This window comes from Camelus bactrianus, chromosome 4, assembly GCF_048773025.1.
Source record: "Camelus bactrianus isolate YW-2024 breed Bactrian camel chromosome 4, ASM4877302v1, whole genome shotgun sequence".
NCBI classification, from domain to species: domain Eukaryota; kingdom Metazoa; phylum Chordata; class Mammalia; order Artiodactyla; family Camelidae; genus Camelus; species Camelus bactrianus.
The window spans coordinates 83710935-83733099 of record NC_133542.1 but is presented as its reverse complement, the minus strand read 5'-3'; the positions used below and the strand labels follow the sequence as shown (position 1 = coordinate 83733099).

Here is a 22165-nt window from a genome sequence, read left to right as displayed (position 1 = left end):
GAGGGATTCAGAATAAGAAAGGACAGGACACTGGCCCTAGACAGCTAGGTGCTTGTCAAAGGAATGGATTCAATGAGCCCAAATGTTTGCTTCCTCCCATACATAGAAAAGCACAAAATTCTTTAATTTGAGATGCCTGGTTTTCTTTAGATAACAAGCAATGTTTTATTGTTCCAACTACCTGGTCTTTGTTGTAAAGCTCCTGTATATCCTAGCTCCTCCCCTACCTCAGAGCAGTCCCTCAGAGTGATCTGAGGGGATGTCATCCTGGCTTGAGTCCTCCTGCCAAATAAAACATAACTCTCAACTTTTACGCTGCGCATTTATTTCAGTCGACAAGGACATTATTAGATCAAATAACCAAATTGGAATATGGATGGCAAAATAGATAAAAGTATTTTATCAATGTCAATTTATGGCCTGAGGTTGATCACTGCACTATGAGTATATAAAATACCTCTATTCTTAGATTGCAAAGTATTTAGGAGAACACAACAATGATATATGCAACGAGTTCTAAAAAGGTTTCATCAGAAATGGCAAAAATCTGGGTAAATATAACAAACTATTACTCTTAAATTCTTGAAATTATGGGGAAGCGTAGCGTACGTGGAAACTCACATGCACCAGGTCCAAGGGCGGAGGCAGTGATTTCATAGGAACCTGGGCCAGGCCTGCCTGCTGGTTTTGGAGGGTTTCCTGGGGATGTAGGGAACGGCTGCAGCTCACTGGGACATAAAAGCTGGTGGTGGACATTCCAGGAGTGTTCATCCACATGAGCCTTCCTGGAGGCTGACACCTTGATTGAATCATTAGCATGGGCCCTAGCGCCACCCAACAGCCTATAGGGAAGCCTCAGGCCAAACAACATACAGGGTGGGAGCACAGCCATACCCATCATCAGACTTCCTAAACCACAAACGCTTCTAGACACAGTCCTACCCACCAGAAGTCCAGGACCAAGCTCTACCCAGCAGTGGGCAGCCACTGGCTCCTCCTGCCAGGAAACCTGCATAAGCCTCTAGTCCAGCCTCATCCACCAGGGGGCAGATACTAGAAATAAGAAAACAATAATCCCAAAGCCTGTGGAATGAATCCACAAACACATAGAAAGATAGACCATATGAAGCGGCAAAGGAGTATCTCCCAGGCCAAGGCACAAGATAAAATCCCAGAAGAGGAATAAGTGATGAGAAAGAGTTTAAAGTAATGATGGCCAAGATGTTCAGAGAACTCAAGAGGAACATATATGCACAAAGAGAAGTTTTTAGCAAAGAGTTGGACAATATAAAGAATACCCAAACAGAGCTAAAGAATAAAATCACTGAAATGAATAACATACTAGAAGGAACCAAGAATGGATCAGTGACAGATTAGATTAGAAGACAGATTAGTGGAAATCACTACTGCAGAACAGAAAAAAGTAAAAAGAAAAGAAATGAGGATAGTTTAAGAGAACTCTGGGACAACAAGCAGCACACTAATATTCACATTATAGGGGTCCCAGAAAGAGAAGAGAGAAAGGACCTGAGAAAATTTTTGAAGAGATAATAACCAAAAACTTCCCCAATTTGGGAAAGGAAACAGCCATCCAAGTCCAGGAAGTGCAGAGAGTTCCACACAGGATCAACCCAAAAGGAACACACCAAGGCACGTAGTAATCAGATTGACAAAAATTAAGGATAAGGAGAAAATAATAAAATTAGAAAGAGAAAAGCAACAAATAACATACAAAGGAACTCCCATAAGGTTATCAGCTGATTTTTCAGCAGAAACTCTACAGGCCAGAAGGGAGCGGCACAGTGTATTTAAAGTGATGAAAAGGGAAAACTTACAACCAAGAATACTCTATCCAGCAAGGCTTTGATGGAGAAATCAAAAGCTTCACAGATAAACAAAAACTAAAAGATTTCAGCACCACCAAATCAGGTTTACAACAAATGTTAAAGGACCTTCTCTAGTTATCAAACCATAAGAAAAGAGAACAAAAAGATGAGAAAAAGACGTACAAAAGACTCCTTTAGCAATTCAGGGTCTTTTATGGTCCCGTATAAATTTTGGAATTGTTTGTCGTAGTTCTGTGAAAAATGTCATGAGTACTTTGACAGGGGGTGCATTGGATCTGCAGATTGCTTTGAACAGTATGGCCATTTTGACAGTGCTGATTCTTCTAATCCAAGAGCACAAGATATCTATTTCTTTGTCTCACATTCAATTTCCTTCATCAGTGTTTTACAGTTTTCAGAGTATAGGTAACCTCCTTGGTTAAGTTTTTTCTAGGTATTTTGTTGCTTTTGATGCAATGGAAATGTTTACACCAGATATGAAGTTCTGGTTTTAGAAGTGTAAAAAAAAAAGTGAATTAAGGACCACAAATGGCAAAAATATCCTTTTTATGGGTGAGTTGTATTCCATTGCGTATATATGCTACAGCTTCTTTATCCATTCATCTGTTGATGTGCACATAGGATGCATCCATATCTTGGCAATTATAAATAAAGTTGCTGTTAATAGCAGGGTATATGTATCTTTTTGAGTTAATGTTTTTGTTTTTCTCAGATATATGCCCAGGATTGGAGTTGCTGGGCCATTTGCTGGTTATATTTCTGGGTTTTTGAGAAAGCTCTATATTATTTTCCATAGTGGCTGCACCAATTTACATTCCCAACAACAGGGTACAAGGGTTCCCTTTTCTCCACATCCTTGCCAACATTTGTTATTTGCGTTCTTTCTGATTATGGCCATTCTGATAGGTGTGAGATGGTGTCTCATTGTGATTCTGATTTGCATTTCCCTGATATTAATAATGTTGAGCAGCTCTCCAGGTTCCTGTTGGCCAACTGCATTTCCTCTTTTGGAAAAATGTCTGTTCAGTTCTTCTGCCCATATTTTAAATGGGTTGGCTGGTTGGTTGTTTGCTTTTTAATTGAAGCACAGTTGATTTAAAATGTAAGAAAGAAACATTACTCTTGATTAGTTTACTTTTTCATTGCTAATGTAAATGATACATTTTATTCCCTTACAAACAGGTAAGCAAGCAATAGATTTACTGTATAGCTCAGGGAATTATACCCAATATCTTGTAGTAACCTATAATGAAATATAATCCACAACAAAACTGAATCATTATGCTGTATGTACACCTGAAACTAACACAATACTATAAATCAACCATACTTCAATTTCAAAAAAATAAACTTAACGAAAGTTAAAAAAAGACTATAGATAACTATATAATTAAATCACTATGCTGTATATCAGTAACTAACACTGTAAATCAACTATATGTCCATAAAAAAAAATAAAACTATTTAAAAGTGGAGTAAGTCACAATTCCTTCAGCCCCATTCACATCCATAGTTTTCCATTATAGGAAGAAATTCTGTGTGTGTGTGTGTGTGTGTGTGTGTGTGTGTGTGTGTGTGTGTTGGCTCTTACAGCAGTAAGAGTGATTTCAATTTATCTATTTTTCCCAAGCATAGTTCAAATTTCAGTAAATGTAAAACAGATGTTTCCGTAGATTTTTTTCACAAAATCTTGGCAGTGACGCATTTCAGTTTCAACTAGAGTAGTCAAAAAAGTAGTGTTACTCCAAAATGTCTCTTTCTCAAGGATAAAGCAAAACCTAAAGAGAAATTCAGAATAAAAACTTTAAGCTTTTATTTAAAAAACAAATTCCTAGGAATATTAGGTCTAAAATCATGTGATTATCAGAAGTTAATTCATTAAATACTATCAGTCTCTCTCACACACTGTTGGTGGGAATGCAAAATGGTATAGTCACTCGAGTATACAGTCAGGCAGTATATTCAGTTTATTATAAATTTAAACATATTCTTATCATATGGCTCAGCAACCCCACTTCTGGTTACTTACCCTAAAGACTACTCACATTCACATAAAAACGTCTATTGAGTAGCACTATTTATAATCACCAAAAACTGGATATAACCTGAACGTCCCTCCAATAAGTGAGTGGATAAACAAACTATTATCCATACAATGGAATACTACTCAGAAATGAAAAGACAGATGAATCTCAACGGCATTATGGTAAGTAAAGAAATCAGTCTCATAAGGTTGCACACTGTGTGATTTAATTTATTTGACATTTTGTAAAAGGAAAAACTCTAGTGAAGATGAGAGCACGTTTTGCCAGGGGTTAAGAGTTGGTGGACAGTGTGAGGGATTTTTCACATTGATGAAGCTGTTTAATACCGTGACTGTAATGGTGAGTACCAGAAACCATTCAGTTAGAATAACACAGAAGGAAGAAATTGAATAAACTGAACAAAGCCACAGGAATATGCAGTAGAACACCAAAAGATTTTACACTGATATCATCAGAGACCCAGAAGCACAGAAGAAAAAGTGCTGAGCAAAAAAAATATTTGGAGGAATAATGGCTGAAAACTTTCCAAACTGGGTAAAAAGATGTAAATGCACAAGAAGCTCAGATAACCCCCGAGAGGATAACTCAAAGAAATCCATGCTTAAACATCTCATAATCAAACTATTGAAAATTAAAGAAAAAGAAAACTTCCTGAATCAGTTAGAGGAAAACAGACACAACATAATAGAGGATCAAGGATTTCAAGACAGCAGATTTCTCAGTAGAAACCATGGAGGCCAGAGGAAGTCAAACAACATTTTTAAAGGACTGAAAGAAAAGAACTCTCAACCCGGAATTCAGTATCTAGTGAAAATTTCTTCCTGAGATGAAGGTATAAAAATGACATTCTTAGATGAAAATTTGTCCAAGTGAAAGTCGTCAAAAAGAAATGCTAAATAAAGGTCTTCAGATGGAAAGAAAACAATGCCAGAGGGAAACCTATAATAATAGGAACTAATGAAAAACAACCAAAATGGTAATAATCTGCATAAATGTATCAGACTATTCTTCTCTTAAGTTCTTTAAAATATGTTAAAAGGCAGAAAGTAAGAATTATAACAGTATCTGACTGGGTCATAATGTATGTGGAAGTAATACACATGATGACTATAACATGAAGAGATGAGAGTAAAGGGATCTATTTAGTATAAAGTTTTTACTTGAAGTGGCAAAAAAAAAAATTAATTCCAAGTAGACTGTGATCCCTAAAGAAACCAGCTATATATATAATATATATATACATACAATACATATTTAGATATAATATTTAATATATATATTTATATAATGTGTAAGAGACATAGAAAAAAATCAAATTAAAGTGTAATTTTTTTTAAATGTTCAAAGAATCCAGAAAAGACATGAAAGGAGAAAAAAGCAGAAAAAGACAGAGAGAATAAAAATAACTGCTAAATGGGTAGATCTCAATCCAAACATATCAACAATTACATTAAGTGAAAATAAATCATAGATCTAAATGTAAGAAGTAAAACTATAGAAAATTTCTAACTTTTGAAGGCAACATTCATAACCTGAGGTTGGGCAAAAAGTTCTCAGACATCACACCAAAAAGAAGAGCTTAAAAAAGAAAAAAAAAAGGTAAGCTGTGTTTTTGAAATGAAAACGTTTTGCTCTCTGAACGATACTGTTAAGTGAAAAGACAAGCTACAGAATGGGAGAAATATTTGGAAATTGCATATATGACAAAGGACTTATATGCAGAATATATAAAGAATTCCCAAAAGAACAGTGAGAAAATAAATAATGTAATAAAGCAATAAGTAATGAAGCAATAAGTAAAAGACTGGAATATAAACTTCACCAAAAAAAGAGGACTCGATGGCAATTAAGCACATGTAAAGACGCTCCCATTATTAACCATTAGGGAAATGAGATTATACTACACTCCTACTAGAATGGATAAGTCAAAAAATATATACATACCAAGTGTTAGGGAGCATGAAGAGCAAAAGGAACTCTCATATATTGCTGGTAGAAATGCAAAACTCGTACAACCTTCTGGAGAATGGTTTGGCAACTTCTTATAAAGAAAAACATACACTTACCATATGACCCAAAGGTCCCACTCCCAGGTATTCATCCTAGAGCAAAAGTCAGTAAACTCTCCTTAGAGGGTCAGACAGTAAATACATCAGGCTTGCAGTCTGCATGGTCTGTTACAATTACTTCACCCTGCCACTGTACCATGAAAGCAACTATAGACAACACATAAGGAATAGACAGGACTGTGTTTCAATAAAACTTCTTTTATAAAAATAGGCAGTTGGTCTGTGAATCAGATTTTGCCCATTCCTGCCTAAGAGAAATGAAAAGATATGTTCACACAAAACCCCCTACACAAATGTTTCCAGCACTTCTATTCATAATAGCAGAAAAACTAGAAAACAAAAGAGGTAACATAAAGAACTTTTGAGCAATGACCAGTCCTGACAGTGAGGTTGAAAGATCAACAGATGGGTTTAATAGCCCATTAGACACAATTTGAAGCAGTAATTATCCTCTACTGGAATATTCATCTAAGAAGATAATCTAGAATAGTCACACTGAAAAGCAACCATTAAAAAAATGAATATATGTATGTATGTGCATGACTGGGACATTGTGCCATACACCACAGATTGACACATTGTAATTAACTGTACTTCAAAAACAAACAAACAGATTCTTTAAAAAAAAAAGAGAGAGAGACAGATTTGAAAATGAGACACATAGAACTATTATAAATAACAAGTACTGTCAGTGAAAATTAAAACTCAATGGATGGGGACTTAAGAGCAGATTAGTCAGAAAATGAAGAATAATTACTGAACCAAAATACAGATCTGAGGAACAATCAAGAATAAGCACAAATGAAAGACTTATATGCGGAGAAGTACAAAACACTGACTAAGGAAATCAAAGATGACTTAAAGAAATGGAAAGATACCCCATGTTCCTGGGTTGGAAGAATTAATATTGTTAAAATGGCCATACTACACAAAGCAATCTACAGATTTAATGTGATCCCTATCAAATTACCCAGGATATTTTTCACAGAACTATAACAAATAATCCTACAATTTATATGGAATCACAAAAGCTCCAGAATTGCCACAGCATTACTGAAGAAAAAGCACAAAGCTGGAGGAATAACCCTCCTAGACTTCAGACAATACTATAGAGCTACAGGAATCAAAACAGCATGGTATTGGCACAAAACCAGAGATATGGATCAATGGAACAGAATAGAGAGCCCAGAAATGAACCCACAAACTTTTGGTCAATTAATCTTTGACAAAGGAGGCAAGAACACACAATGGAGTAAAGACAGTCTCTTCAGCAAATGGTGTTGAGAAACCTGGACAAATGCATGTAAATCAATGAAGTTAGAACACTCCCTCACATCGTACATAAAAATAAACTCAAAATGGCTTAAAGACCTAAACATAAGACACTATAAACCTTTTAGAAGAAAACATAGGCAAAACATTATCTGACAGAAATCTCAGCAATGTTCGCCTAGGGCAGTCTACCCGGGCAACAGAAATAAAAGCAAAAGTAAACAAATGGGACCTAATTAAACTTACAAACTTTTGCACAGGAAAGGAAACCATAAGCAAAACAAAAAACAAAAAACAAAAAATCTACAGAATGGGAGAAAATAAATGCAAAAGATGAGACTGACAAGGGCTTAATTTATAGAATATAAAAATACCTCATACAACTTAATAAAAAAAAAACAAACAACCCAATCCAAAAATGGGCAGAAGACCTAAACAAGCAATTCTCCGATGAAGACATATAAATGGCCAATAGACACATGAAACAATGCTCAACATCACTAATTATCAGAGAAATGCAAATCAAAACTACAATAATGAGGTATCACTTCACACCAGTCAGAATGGCTGTCATTCAGAAGTCCATAAATGATAAATGCTAGAGAGTATGTGGAGAAAAGGGAACTCTGCTACACTGTTGGTGGGAATGCAGTTTGGTGTAGCCATTATGGAAAACAGTATGGAGATTCCTCAAAAGACTAAAAATAGACTTACCATATGATGCAGCAATCCTACTCCTGGGCATATATCCAGAGGGAACCTTAATTCAAAAAGACATATGCACCCCAATGTTCATAGCAGCACTATTTACAATAGCCAAGACATGGAGGTAACATGAATGTCCATCGACATCGATGACTGGATAAAGAAGTTGTGGTATATTTATACAATGGAATACTACTCAGCCATAAAAGATGCTAGAATAATGCCATTTGCAGCAACATGGATATCCCCAGAGAATGTCATTCTAAGTGAAATAAGCTAGAAAGAGAAAGAAAAATACCACATGATATCACTTACATGTGGAATCTAAAAAAGAAGACAAAAAAACTTACTTGCAAAACAGAAACAGACTCTCAGACATAGAGAACAAACTTGTGGTTACCGAGGAGGGACGGGGAGGGGATAAACTGGGAGTTAGAGACTTGCAGATATTAATTGATACATTTATAATAGATAAACAATAACTTCATGTTTATAGTGCAGGGAACTATATTCGATTTCTTGTATTAACTCATGACAAAAAAGAATATGAAAACGAATATATGAATGTTCATGTATGACTGAGGCATTGTGCTGTACATCAGAAACTGACACAACATTGTAAACTGACTATACTTGTTATATATATATATTCTTTTATATATAAAAGATATACATTCTTTTATATATAAAAGAATATATATATATTCTTTTTTTGTGTGTGTGTATGTATATATATATACATACACACACACAAAAAAAAGAATAAACACAAAAATATGAAGAGATAGAAAACATAAAGGAAGGGCAAGATGCCTGCAGAGGAAAAAAGATAATATGTCCCAAATTCCAGAATGAGAGTCAAGAGAAAATCAAGAAAGAGTTCCACTTATATTAAAGATGTAAAAAGCTGCTGAGAAGACCACTCTCAATCTAACGTCAAGGAAAAGTCTGACTAATCTATAAAATCTTAAACTTTCTTGACCCAATAAAAGCCCTAAAGTTATAAGGCAACCAAGTAAATTAAAATTTTTCTCCCTCAAAGGAGAAACAGGACACATAAACTACTTACATGGTTAAACGTAGGGGAGGGAAGCAGCCACCATACAAGTGGGTAACAAGAAAGCAACTCAAATTTCAACAAATTCTTAAAGGACAAATGTAGGGTAGGGTGTCATTTTGGAACAGACAGGAACCCCAGACACAAAGGGACTCTCCCAGAAAGACTGGAGTCATGGCAGGAGCCCACAGAGAGCTCCCCGCAGTGGCACAGGTATGAAGAAGACGTGATTAGCTGCTGCTAAAACAAAAAGCCAGAATTCTCCTCTGGTAGGAAGCAAAAGCCCTAAGCTCCTAAAGAAGTAGCAGCAAAGCAATGGGAGAAAAAAAAATCTCTTGCAAGGGAGGACGAGGAGTCAAACCGAGTCTGATTCTGGGAGGGGGGGAGAAAATACTTCTGATACCAGAAGAAAGATCCACTGCTTTGGGAAGAGGGGCAGAAGCTAAATCCCTCTGCTCCATGGGAGGGGTAGGAAACCCTGTGGGCGCAGGATCCTACACTAAAACCAAGCATAACCCTGCTACCATGGTGGGGTGTCCAAGAGAGGGGCAAGGAGCTCTCTCCCACTCAAGACCAACCCCAGATTCAGGCTGAGTCTGGCTGCACTGGGGAACAGGAGCAGGAACAGTGGGTTCCACAGGACCCGCCCGATACTAAGGATGGACCATGGAAACACAGAACTCCCTTTGCTCCCACCATGAGCCTAGCACCAAGTAACAAGCATCTACATCTACTGCTGGGGGAGTGTCTAGTGCAGTGAAGAGTGCAGTGTAATTCTGTTCTGAGATACAGATGTGTAGGGACTGATAAAAGCTGAGAGTGAGGCTGAAATGCTGACGAAAGCCCTCCAGGTACCCAAACTCCATTCTACCCACAAGGAAGAACTAAATTTGAATTTGAACTCACTGCTGGAAGAATCTGAAGCCTTTGGTGCCTGAAGTTAAGAAAGAAACAAAAGTCCCACACCTATAGCTCAACTTGCTGACTAGCTTGAATTAAACTGCATACTAACAGCCTGATAAAAGACTGTGCTCATTTCTGGGCATAAATACTATATGTTTCAGTGTCTACTGTTTCTCCACACAGTGTCCATCAGTCACTAAAAAATTATGAGATACAAAAATTTAAGAAAAAACAACCTGTTGTAAACCAATCACCAGAATTGGACTCAAAGATGATTCAAATGTTAGTAACATTAGACAGGGACTTTAAAGTAACTATGATTAAAAATCATAGAGACACAAATAGGAATGGAATAGAGAAGAAAATGGGGATTTATTGTTTAATGGGTATAGAGTTTCAGTTTTACAAGATGAAAAGAGTTATGGAGACAGATGATGATGGTTGTATAACATTATGAATGTATTTAACACCACTGAATTCTACACTTACAATTGGTTAGAAGGTAAATTTTATGTTATATATATTTTATCACAATTTTTTTAAATTGGGAGGAAAAAAGGAGCTAGTACAAAGGAAAACAAAATAGTCTTCTATCTTGAATGTGGTGGTGGGTTCACGAAGCTATATATGTAATAAAATTGCATAGAACACAAACACACACACACACACACACACAAGTGCTTGCACAACTGATAAAATTTGTGAAAGCTCCCTAGATATTATGAAGATCAATTTTCTGATTTTGATAGTATACTATAGTTATGCAAGATGTTACCATCGTCAGAGGCTGGAGGAAGGGTGTATGAAATCTCCTTGTATACTGTTTTTGTTTTTTGCAACTTCCTGTAAGTCTACAATTATTTGCAAATTGAAAGCTTAAAAATGTGTATGTGTAAGAATAGATGAAATAAGATTAGCAAAATACTGATAACTGATGATGTAGCCTAATGGGTAGTGGCAGGTTAATTATACTATTATTTTACATATCCACTTGTCCTCCACTTTTCCAAAGTTTGATTCACACCACTTCACTTTTACGAAAGATCTATATTAATACCTCTTTTCGCTAGTTAAAAAGAAGTCTGAAAAGATCTTTCACTTTTAGTTTTTAAAAAAGCAAAAAGTGAAAATAGTGTTCAAGTTGTGTTTAGCAGCAAGCCGTCACAGAAGCACACACGGAGCAGCTAGAGTGGTACCACCAAGCTCCTTTCCCAGAAACTACACTCAGCATCTCAGCATCAAGCCACCATAGCTTTGAACTGTGTCTGTAAGCATCTGTGCTGTATCTTGATTTATTTTGTGCATCCATCAGCAAAATGTGTCCTGAGGTAATTGCTTCTTCACGTTACACCATTCTGGCTTACAAAGGAATTTCATAGGAATGCTCTATTTTTGAGCAACAGGGAAAACTTACATTTGAAAATTTCCATAAGAAAATATAAAAGAAAAAAAAACTGATTAATAGGTTATAAGATCTAGTAAAAAGAAAAAACTTGGACAACATGCATGAACAAATGGCGAATTTCAGCAGAGAGAAAAATTAAGAATCAAACAAAAACACTAGAAATAAAAAATATTACACTGGAGATGAAGAATTTCTTCAGCGGGCTCACTGGCAGACTGGACCTCAGCTGAGGGAAGAATCTGTAAACTGGAAGATAGGGTAACAGAACTTATCCAAACTGAAATTCAAAGAAAAAAAAAAAGAGTGAAAGAAATAGAACAGAGTATCCAAACACTGAGACAATATATCAAATGTTCTAACATACGTGTAATCAGAGTTAGAGAAGAAAGAGAACAGGACAGAAAAAGCATCTGAAAGATATGGTTGGGAATTTTCACATAAACATACACTAGAAATAGCAGAAACTGTTGAAAAGCAAAATTAATAGAAGGTGAAAGCATCTGAAAAATCACACATACACAAAAACAATATAGCAGATCTATACCCTCCAGGGGACACGGGAAGGATTTCTTTAAAGATGTGAAGGAAAAACTAATGTTAACCCAACTGTCAATGGTCAAAAACACATTCCTGGTTTTCCTCCCATCTCTCAGTTTTCTAATTCCTTTGCAGGATCCTTCAGTTCTATTCAGCAGTATATTTTAGAATCCTTTAAGGTTCAGTTCCAGTCCTTCTTCTATTTTCACCCTATATTCTCTCCATACTCATTACTGCTCAAAGTTTTTACTTTATCCACTGGCAGATCACTCCAATGTTTATATTTCCTACCTACACCTCTTCTTAGCTGTTTACTTCTTTTTACTTCAGTGTTTCAAAGGTACTCATGTTCAATATGTCCAAACTGAAGACACAATCTCGCCTGACGTGGTACTTTTCCAACTTTTCTTATCTCAACAAACACAGTCACCACCAGCAAGCAGGTTCTGACTTTGGACAGTTGACTTGGGACAGGAGTCACTATCTGTCATTGACTCCTGACCCCTCTTATTCCATCAACATCATGCCTATTCAATTATACTTCCTGAATATCCCCTAAATCCATCTAGCTCTCTGTCTCAACTACCATTATTCTAGTCCAAACTACACACCTGTTTCCCTGAACTGTTTCAATGGGCTAGTCACTGACCCCCCAATATCTAATTCTATATCCCTTAAATCTCTTCTCCTTCCAGCATGAGGAATAATTCTTTCCAGAATGTCACACTTCTGCCTTCCTTAGGCTCAGTTTAAAACCTTTCAGTGCTTCATGTTGGTCTTAGGACTATGATCAAACTCCTTATACTTAAATCCATAGTGTGACCTTACGTATGTTGCTAGTCTTGTCTTCTACCACACTCTCCTGCTCTCATCCTCCCCTAGCCACTCTGGTCTCCTGGCCATTGCTCACAGTTGCCATGCTCCCCTCTACCACAGTGTCTGTGTATAAGCTATTCTGTCTAGAACCTCTCTGTTAGTGTATCCCTGCTCATTTTGCAGATATCAGCTCAAGTTTCAGGAAAGTATTTTATGTTCTCCCCAAAAGTCAAATTCCTGATGGATGCTTCAACAGCATTGTGTAACTCTTTCTGTAGCAATTATCACAGCCATAATTTTAGATTTATTTCTGCGATTATTTAATATCTGACATCTCTTCTAGTCTATAAATTCCATGAAAATCCAGGACTACATCTGTTTTTGCTGACATTTTAATTTTAATGCTTATCACATGGTAGATGTATAATAAACTTTAATTGAATGAATGACAGATACAGAGAATATTAAATGTAAGTCACAATAATGGTGCTATGCTGTCAAAAATATTTTGGTATCTACTGATCAAGGAAAAAGAACAGGTAAACTTAAAGTTGTAAAGTGAAACAATCCCTTAAAAAAAAAGTAAAGTATCTTACCTAGACACAAATTCACTTAATTCTGAATAATCGGTGGGCTCCATTATTATGCTGAGGTCAGTAATCATTGAAGATACACTCTCCTTATTCTAAAATAAGGACAAAAATACTTTTTTGTATCAAAGCACAGTCAACTTTTAAATAAAATACAAAGACAAAAAACTACTTTGAAAAAACAAGGTGAAATGTCACCCAAAAATAGGAAAAACTAACCAAGAAAGGGAAATGCAAACATGAGTTACTTCTTATAAGAATGAAATCAGACCCTCAATCCATACTAAAAACCAAAATGAACTCCAAACAATTACTTACTTACATATAAAACACCAAAATCATAGGAAGAAATATAGACATTTAACTGATTACTAAGTTAGAAAGAACTTTCTAGACAAACAATAACAAAAATAAATAAATAAGCAAGTAAAAATAATGGATGACATTTAACCTGTAACATCATTCTGACAATGCGTAACTTAAAATATTTATATTCTCTGTCCCAGAACTTTGAATTCTAAGACTCTATCATAAAGTAATGAGAAATGAAGACAAAGACTAATGGCTCCTTAATACAAAAAAGCCAAAAACAACTCTGTATTCAAATTCAGGTTTTCTCCTTCCCTCTAGTCAAGTTTCTTCTATTACATATTACCTATAATTTCTCTTTCACTTTTTTCTTATTTTTGGAAAAATCATATATTGACTCTTCATTGTCCTCCAGATTTTCCTTCTTTTCCTTCTTTTCAGTTGCACTTTTAGGCAATTTTTTTCAAGTCTATACTCCTGGCTACTTTAATTTTCAGCACTATAATCATTTTCTCTCTCTCTCTTTTTAAATTGAAACATAGTTTATATCGTGTCAATTTCTGGTGTACAGCATAATGTTTCAGTCATACATATATATACATATCTTTGTTTTCATATTCTTTTTCATCATAGGTTACTACAAGATATTGAATATAGTTGCCTGTGCTATACAGAAGAAACTTGTTTATCTGTTTTATATTCAGCACTATAATCATTTAATTCTTTCTTCCTTTCTCTAAGCTCTCGTTCCTTCTTATTCAGTCTTCTTTGAATGCTTTCATTTGAGAGTCCAAGAAGTCATAATGTAGCATGTTCCTGTATTTCCTGGATTAATTCTTTAAAACTGTATTTATCTCCATTTTCTAATTCCTTTTGAGGCAAGGATCCTAAATGATGATGAACAAACTCTGTATCATCTTTATGCTCTGAACTCTGCGGATCTTATTTGTTACCAGGATTAGATCTAGCAATTTCTAGTATTTTCTAAGGGGATATAGGGTGAGTGGATACTGCTTGACTCTTCCCCATTAGTCTGGACACTGACTGTCTATATTTTGAGTTGCTGGAGAAATGGATATTAATGGCTTATAATTTGTTTAGATTTTCAGCTACTCAAGAACATAGTGAGAATTGTTAGGAGCAGCTGTAGATAAAGTAGGCTGTCAGTACACATCTACCACCATATCTAACCAAGAACAAATTCCAGGGACACTTAGAACTCAATAATGAAAAGACAAATAACCTAATTAAAAACTGAGCATCTCAACAGACATTTCGTCAGGGATGATTTACAAATGGCCAATAAACTTATGAAAAGATGTTCAACATCACTAGTCATAATCTGGTACTTTCATCTAACCCAGTAATTCTATACCTACACATGTACAAGAAAAATAAAAATGTATGTCCACTTAAAAACTTAACAACCTGACTTCAAAGATCCTGCCTGAATTTCAACAGCACATTCCTTTCTACCACAGTCAATTTAACCTAGGCCCGCATATGTCATTTTTCTCTACAACTTGTGGGTAGAGACATTCAAGAAAAGGGTCCTGTTAATTTCACAAAAATTTACATACTGCTCATGAAGCAGCCTCTATCAGACTGTAGTGTTTTCTATCATTTGGGTTTGAATGTCACCACATCAGGTAAATTTTCTTTGGAGTCTGTGATATGAGACACTCTTTTCAAAAATTTCTCTTGAGGTATAATTGACATATAACACTATTAGTTTCAGGTGTTCAAAATCATTATTCCATATTTGTCTATACTGCAAAATGATCACCACAATTGCTCTAGTTAATATATGTCTCCATATATAATTACAAAAATTGTGTTTTTTTGTGATGAGAACTTTGAAGATTTACTCTCTTAGCAACTTTTAAAAATGCAATTAACTACAGTTGCTATACTGTACATTAGATCCTCATAACTTATTTATTTCATCTCTGGAGGTTTGTACCTTTTGACTGCCTTCAACCATTTCCCCCATCTCCTCTCCCTGGAAACCACCAATCTATTCTCTTTTGTTTAGGTTGTTTCTTAGATTCCACATATAAGTGACATCATACAATTATTTCTCTGTCTTACTTCACTTAGCATAATGCTCTCAAGGTCCATCCATGTTGTCACAAATGACACTATTTCACTCATTTTATGGCTGAATAATATTCCATTATATATACAGACTATAATTTTCTTTATCCATTTGCCCATCAATGGACCCTTTGGTTGTTTCCATGCCTTGGCTATTGTAAATAATGCTGCAATGAACATGGGGGTGCATATATCTTTTCGAGTTAGTGTTTTTGTTTCCTTGGATAAATACCAAGTTGAATTGCTGGATCATAGAGTAGCTATTTATTTTTTATTGAAGTATAGTTGATTTACAATGTTGTGATAATTTCTGGAGCATAGCATAGTGATTATTATACATATATATATATATGTTCTTTTGCATACTTTTTCACTATAGGTTATGACAAGCTATTGAATATACTTCTGTGTGCTATGCAGTAGGACCTTGTTGTTTATTTTATATATAGTTCTTAGTATTTGCAAATTTCCCAAGTCCTGATTTATCACCTCCTCTTTTCCCTTGGTAACGAAAAGTTTGTTTTCTATGTCTGTGAATCTGTTTCCGTTTTATAAATAAGTTCTGTTTTGTAAATAAATTTGTCTTTTTTTAGATTCCACATAAAAGTAATATATGATTTTAGTCTATCTTATTTCAGTTAGTAGGATAATCTCTAGATCCATCCATGATGCTGCAACTGGCATTATTTCATTCTTTTTTATGGCTGAGTAGTGTTCCATTGAATACACACACACACACACACACACACACACACACACACACACACACACACACACACAGCACATCTTTATCCAGTCATCTGTCAATGGACATTTAGGTTGCTTCCATGTCTTAGTTGCAGTAAATGGTGCTGCTATGAACAGTGGGGGTGTATATGTCTTTTTGAATTAGAATTTCCTCCAGATATATGCCCAGGAGTGGGATTGCTGGGTCATATGGTAAGCATATTTTTAGTTTTTTAAGGAATCTCCATACTGTTTTCCATAGTAGCTGTATCAAATTACACTCCCACCAAAAGTGCATAAGGGTTCCCTTTTCTCCACACTCTCTCCAGCATTTATCATCTGTGGACGTTTTAGCCCACATTTAAGTCCATTCTGACTGGTGTGAGGTGACTGTAGTTTTGATTTGCATTTCTTTGATAATTAGCAATACTGAACATCTTTTCACGTACCTGTTGGCCATCTGTATGTCTTCACTGGAGAAATGTCTGTTTAGGTGTTCTGCCCATGTTGTGACTGGGTTGTTTGGTTTTTTTGGTACTGAGTTGTATGAGATATTTGTATATTGTGGAAATTAAGCCTTCGTCAGCTGCATCGTTTGCAGGTATTTTCTCCCAGACTGTCTAATTTTGTTTACAATTTCCTTTCCTGTGCAAAAGCTTGTAAGTTTAATTAGGTCCCATTTGTCTATTTTTGCTTTTATTTCTAGTACCTTGATAGACTGACTTAGGAAAACATTGCTACAATTTATGTCAGAAAATGTTTTGCCTATGTTGTTTTCTAGGAGATTTATGGAATCCCGTCTTATGTTTACTTCTTTAAGCCATTCTGAGTTTATTTTTGTGTATGATGTGAGGGAGTGTTCCAACTTCATTGATTTACATGCAGCTGTCCAGGTTTCCTAAAGCCACTTGCCAGAGACTATCTTTCCTCCACTGTATATTCTTGGCTCCTTTGTCTAAGATTAATTAACCATAGGTATGTGGGTTTATTTCTGGGCTTTCTATTCTGTTCCATTGATCCATATGTCTGTTTTTGTCCTAATACCATGCTGTTTTGATTATTGTAGTTTTGTAGTATTGTCTGAAGTCTGGGAGCGTTATGCATCCAGCTTCATTCTTTTTCTTCAGTATTGCTTTGGCAATTCTGAATCTTTTGTGATTCCATATAAATTTTAGGATCATCTATTCTAGTTCTGTGAAAAATGTCCTGGGTAATTTGATAGAGATTGCATTAAATCTGTAGATTGCTTTGGACAGTCGGCCATTTTAACAAAATTAATTGTTCCAATCCAAGAGTACAGGGTATCTTTCCATTTCTTTAAATCATCTTTAATTTCCTTTATCAATGTTTTAGAGTTCTCAGCATATATGTCTTTCACCTCCTTGGTCAGGTTTATTCCTAAGTGGCATTCACCAGTGAAGTCATCTGGTCCTGGATTTTAGTTTGTTGGCAGGTTTTTAATTATTGATTCAATCTCATTAGTAATTGGTCTGTTGAGATTTTTCTGCTTCTTCCTGACTCAGTCTTGGAAGGTTGTTTCTAAGAGTTTATCCATTTCTTGGTACATAATTCTTCACAGTACTCTGTTATGATCCTTTGTATTCCTGTGGTAGCAGTTGTAGTATCTCCTCTTTCATTTCTGATTTTACCTTTTTTTTCTTAGTGAATCTAGCTAAAGGTTTGTCAATCTTGATTATCCTTTCAAAGAACCTGCTCTTGATTTCACTGATCTTTTCTAATGCGTTTTCAGTCTCTCATTTGTTTCTGTTCTGATTTATGGTATTCCTTTCCTCCTGATTAACCCTGGGCTTCACTTCTTTATCTTTACACCTCAGTTTCTTGAGGTATAAAGTTAGGCTTTTTATTTGAGATTTTTCTTGTTTCTTTAGGTAGGCATATATCACTATGTCTTCCCTTTCAGAACTGCTTTTACTGAAGGCTGTATGTTTTGGACTGTTGTATTTCCATTTTCATTAGTCTCAAGGTATTTCATTTTGCTTTGATTTCTTCTTTGATCCACTGATTGTTCAGTAGCATGATTTAATTTCCATATATTAGTGAATTTTCCATTATTCTTCTTGTAATTGATTTTTAGTCATATCATTGTGGTCGGAAAAGATGCCTGACATCATTTCAATCTACTTTTATATAAGATTTACATAGGTTAGTCTGGCCTATTCTGGAAAATGTCCCATATACCTATGAAAAGAATGCATATTCTGTTGCTTTTGGAAGCAATGTTCTGTATATATCTGTTAAGTCAACCTGGTCTAATGTGTTCTTTCAGGTCAATGTTTCCTTATTGTTTTTCTCCCTGGATGATCTAGCCATTGGTGTGTGATTTAAGGTCCCTTATTATTATTACATTGATGTTTATTTCTCCCTTTAGGTCTGTTAGTACCTACTTTACATACGTAGTTATTCCTTTGTTGTGTGCATAAATATTTGCAAATGTTATATCCTCTTGTTGAATTGACCCTTTTATCATTTGCCCTTCTGTCTCTTATTACAGTCTTTGTTTTAAAGAAGCATGTATTTTGTCTCATATAAGCATAGCTACCACAGATTTCTTTTGATTTTCATTTGCATGGAGTATAGTTTTCCATCCTTTTGCTTTCAGTCTGTGTGTGTCTTTAAATCTGAAGTGAGTCTCTTGAAGGCAGCATATAGATGGGTCTTGTTTTTTATTCATTTATCCACTCTATTTCTTTTGACTGTAGAATTTAGCCTATTTACATTTAAAGTAATTATTGACAGGTATGTACTTCATGCCACTTTGTTTGTTGTTTTCTGACTGTTCTGCAGTTCCTCTGTTTTCTTTTCTTGCTCTTTCTTTGTGGTTGAATGACTTTCTTTAGTGGTACTCTTATATTCATTTCTTATTACCTTTTTTGTATCTACTATAGGTTTTGGCTTTATAGTTACCATGAGGCTTAAATAACAATTTACATTTGTAACAGTCTATTTTAAGTTGATAACAACTGAAACACATTCTAGAGCTCTACATGTTTACTCTCCCTCCTCAACATTTTATGTTTTTGATTTTACATTTCTTTATCATGTATATCCCTTAACTAATTACTGTAGCTACAGTTACGTTTTACTACTTTTGTCTTTTAACCTTCACACTAGCTTTGTAAGTGATTAATTCAATGCCTACACTTTATATTTACCAGTGAGATTTATACTTTCATGTTTTCTTGGTACTAATTAGTGTCCTTTCTTTTCAACTTAAAGAAATCCCTTTAATATTTCTTATAAGGCTGGTTTACTGGTGATGAACATCTTTATCTTTTGCTTTTCTGCAAAACTTTTCTATCTCTGCTTTGATTCTGAGTAACTTTGCCAGGTTGATTATTCTTGGTTGGGACGATTTTTCTTTCAGCACCTTGGATACATTATGCTACTCTAGTCTGATCTGCAGTTTCTGCTGAAAAATCTCCTTAAAGTCTTTAGGGGATTCCCTTGTATATAACAAGTTGTTTTTCTCTTGCTGCTTTTAAGAGTCTCTCCTTGTCTTTAATTTTTGGTATTCTAATTTTAATGTGTCTTGGTGTGGGTCTTTTTGGGTTTTTCTCATCTGAAACTCTCTAAGGTTCCTGGATCTGGATAACTGTTTCTACAGTTTACGGAAGTTTTCTGCCATTATTTCTTTGAATGTGTTTTTGGATCATTTCTCTCTCTTCTCCTTCTGAGATTCCCATAATTAGTAGGCTTCATGTTAGTAAGCTTCATGTTGTCCCATAAATCCCTTAAGCTATCTTCACTTTTTTTCATTCTTTTTCCTTTTTGTTGCCTTGATTGGGTGAGTTCCTGTACCCTGCCTTTGAGTTCATAGATCCTTTCTCTTGTCTCATGTAGTCTGCTGTTGAACTTGTCTAGTGTATTTCCAGTTCAGTTATTGTATTCTTTAGCTCTGTGACTTCTGTTTGGAACTTTCTTACATTTTCTATATCTTTGTTGAAGTTCTCAATGTGTTCATCCATTTTTCTCCTAAGTTTGGTTAGCATCTTTTTGATCATTACATTGAACTCTTTCAGGTAAATTACTTAACTCTGTTTAAGGTTTTTTTCCTGATGCATTACCTTGTTCTTTCTTGCGTGGAACACATTTCTCTATTTAACTGTATTTGATTATCTATGTTGGTTTCCATGCATTAGCTGTAAGAGCCAGCTCTCCAGTCTTGAAGGAGAGGACATGTGTAGGATATGAACCTTATTCTTCAGCTCTGCCCTAGCTCTTGGTTGTCTCTGAAACCTCTGTGACTATCCAAGCCGTCAATTTTATTTTTTATAGCTCCCAGTGGTTGAAGTTGTGCCAAGACCAAATACTCTTAATTTTGAAATTTCCCTATTTTGAACCTTTTTTTAATTTTCTTAGGGCTTCAGGGAAAGTAGTTATGAAAATATACTTAGTCTGCCACTTTCCCCACAAACTGCCACCCATTTGATTTATTACACTGCATGTACTACAAATGCTGACACATGTTAATTTTCACATTTTTCCAACTCCTCACAAACTGTACAACAGTGTTACCAACACCAAACAGTAAATGTTGGGGGTAAGTTTGCATGTTCCAACCACGTCTGACAATAGGTGTGCCAACATGGGTAATCATTCAAACATTCTGGGTGTATTTTCCTGTAAAATAAGAAGGTTGAGCTAGATAAATCTCTAAGGATACTTTTGATTCCAACATTCAATTAATATGATTCTAGGTTGCTTTTCATTCTAACATTGTATTACTATGATTTTATTATAACAATATTCTATAAGTAAGGTAGTTTTATTATTTAGTTACTTTTTAATTTTCTGATAGCTAAACATCTCCCTCTAGTGGAAATTTTGTTTTTTAAAAACATTGTAGAACACAGAAAGTTGCTATTTCTTTAGCATTCCTTTTTTTCTGTCAGTCTCAACTATGAAAATCTGTTCAACATGTAAAATGGTGAAACTATTTTAGAAAGCAGTTTGGTACTATTAATCAGAATTTACAGGTACATCTCCTTTAACCTCGTAATTCTACTAGAGATATAGTTCTAAAAGTGTATTTACTCCAAGTAGGCCCAGAATACGTGACAGTTTACCATTAAATAATGAAAATCATAGAATTCGAAAGGTGCAGAGAGAAAGCAAGTGTTCTTTACATACCCTGGGAGAGCATATTCTTTCTGTAGCAAATTAAGTAAAACTGAGCAGTTCAAAAGCACCTACATACTTTCAAATGTTCACATGACAACTTAATGTCCCTTTAGAGATTCAGCAATGTTCTATGTCTTTCAAAGAATATAAATCATTCCCTTCCTTAGATTTTTTTTCCTGCACCCTCTAAGGCATATGGGACAGAAATTGCTAAAGTCCCCAATATCTGTACTTCTTCCTTGCACCAATTTTTTCACTGGCTGCATGGCCATGCATAATGAAGACTAAATTTCCAGCCTCCTTTGCATTAACTTATTGGCCATTAGAATGTACATGACAATGATGGATGGTACAGCTTCTGGAAAATGCAAGGTGTCTTTCTAAGGCAAGGGCGGGGTGACAGGGGAGGGGCTTGTTTGCCCAGCCCTTTCCTGATGTCTGAAATGCTAAAGTGATAACTGCCCCATGATTTGGAAGCTGCATGGGTGATGGCAGAGCCTGATTACAATGAAACCACCATACCAGCCCTTGAAAAGCTACCCTGAAATTTTGCCTAATCAATAGAGAAATAAACTTCTAGTACTTTGAGCCTTCCTTAAAGTTTTCTGTTATGTGAAGCTCAACTAATTCTAATTCACTCAGCAT

At 35.3% G+C, this 22165-nt stretch overlaps 1 protein-coding gene across 1 annotated transcript in view; it reads right to left on the bottom strand.

Moving 5' to 3' along the window:
- Positions 1-22165, bottom strand: part of CENPP (centromere protein P) — a 218795-nt gene that overhangs the window by 172422 nt on the left and 24208 nt on the right. Inside the window, exon 4 of the mRNA XM_010967487.3 lies at positions 13253-13341. Coding sequence (XP_010965789.3) covers positions 13253-13341 — 89 coding nt within the window. The remainder of the gene's footprint in view (positions 1-13252; positions 13342-22165) is intronic.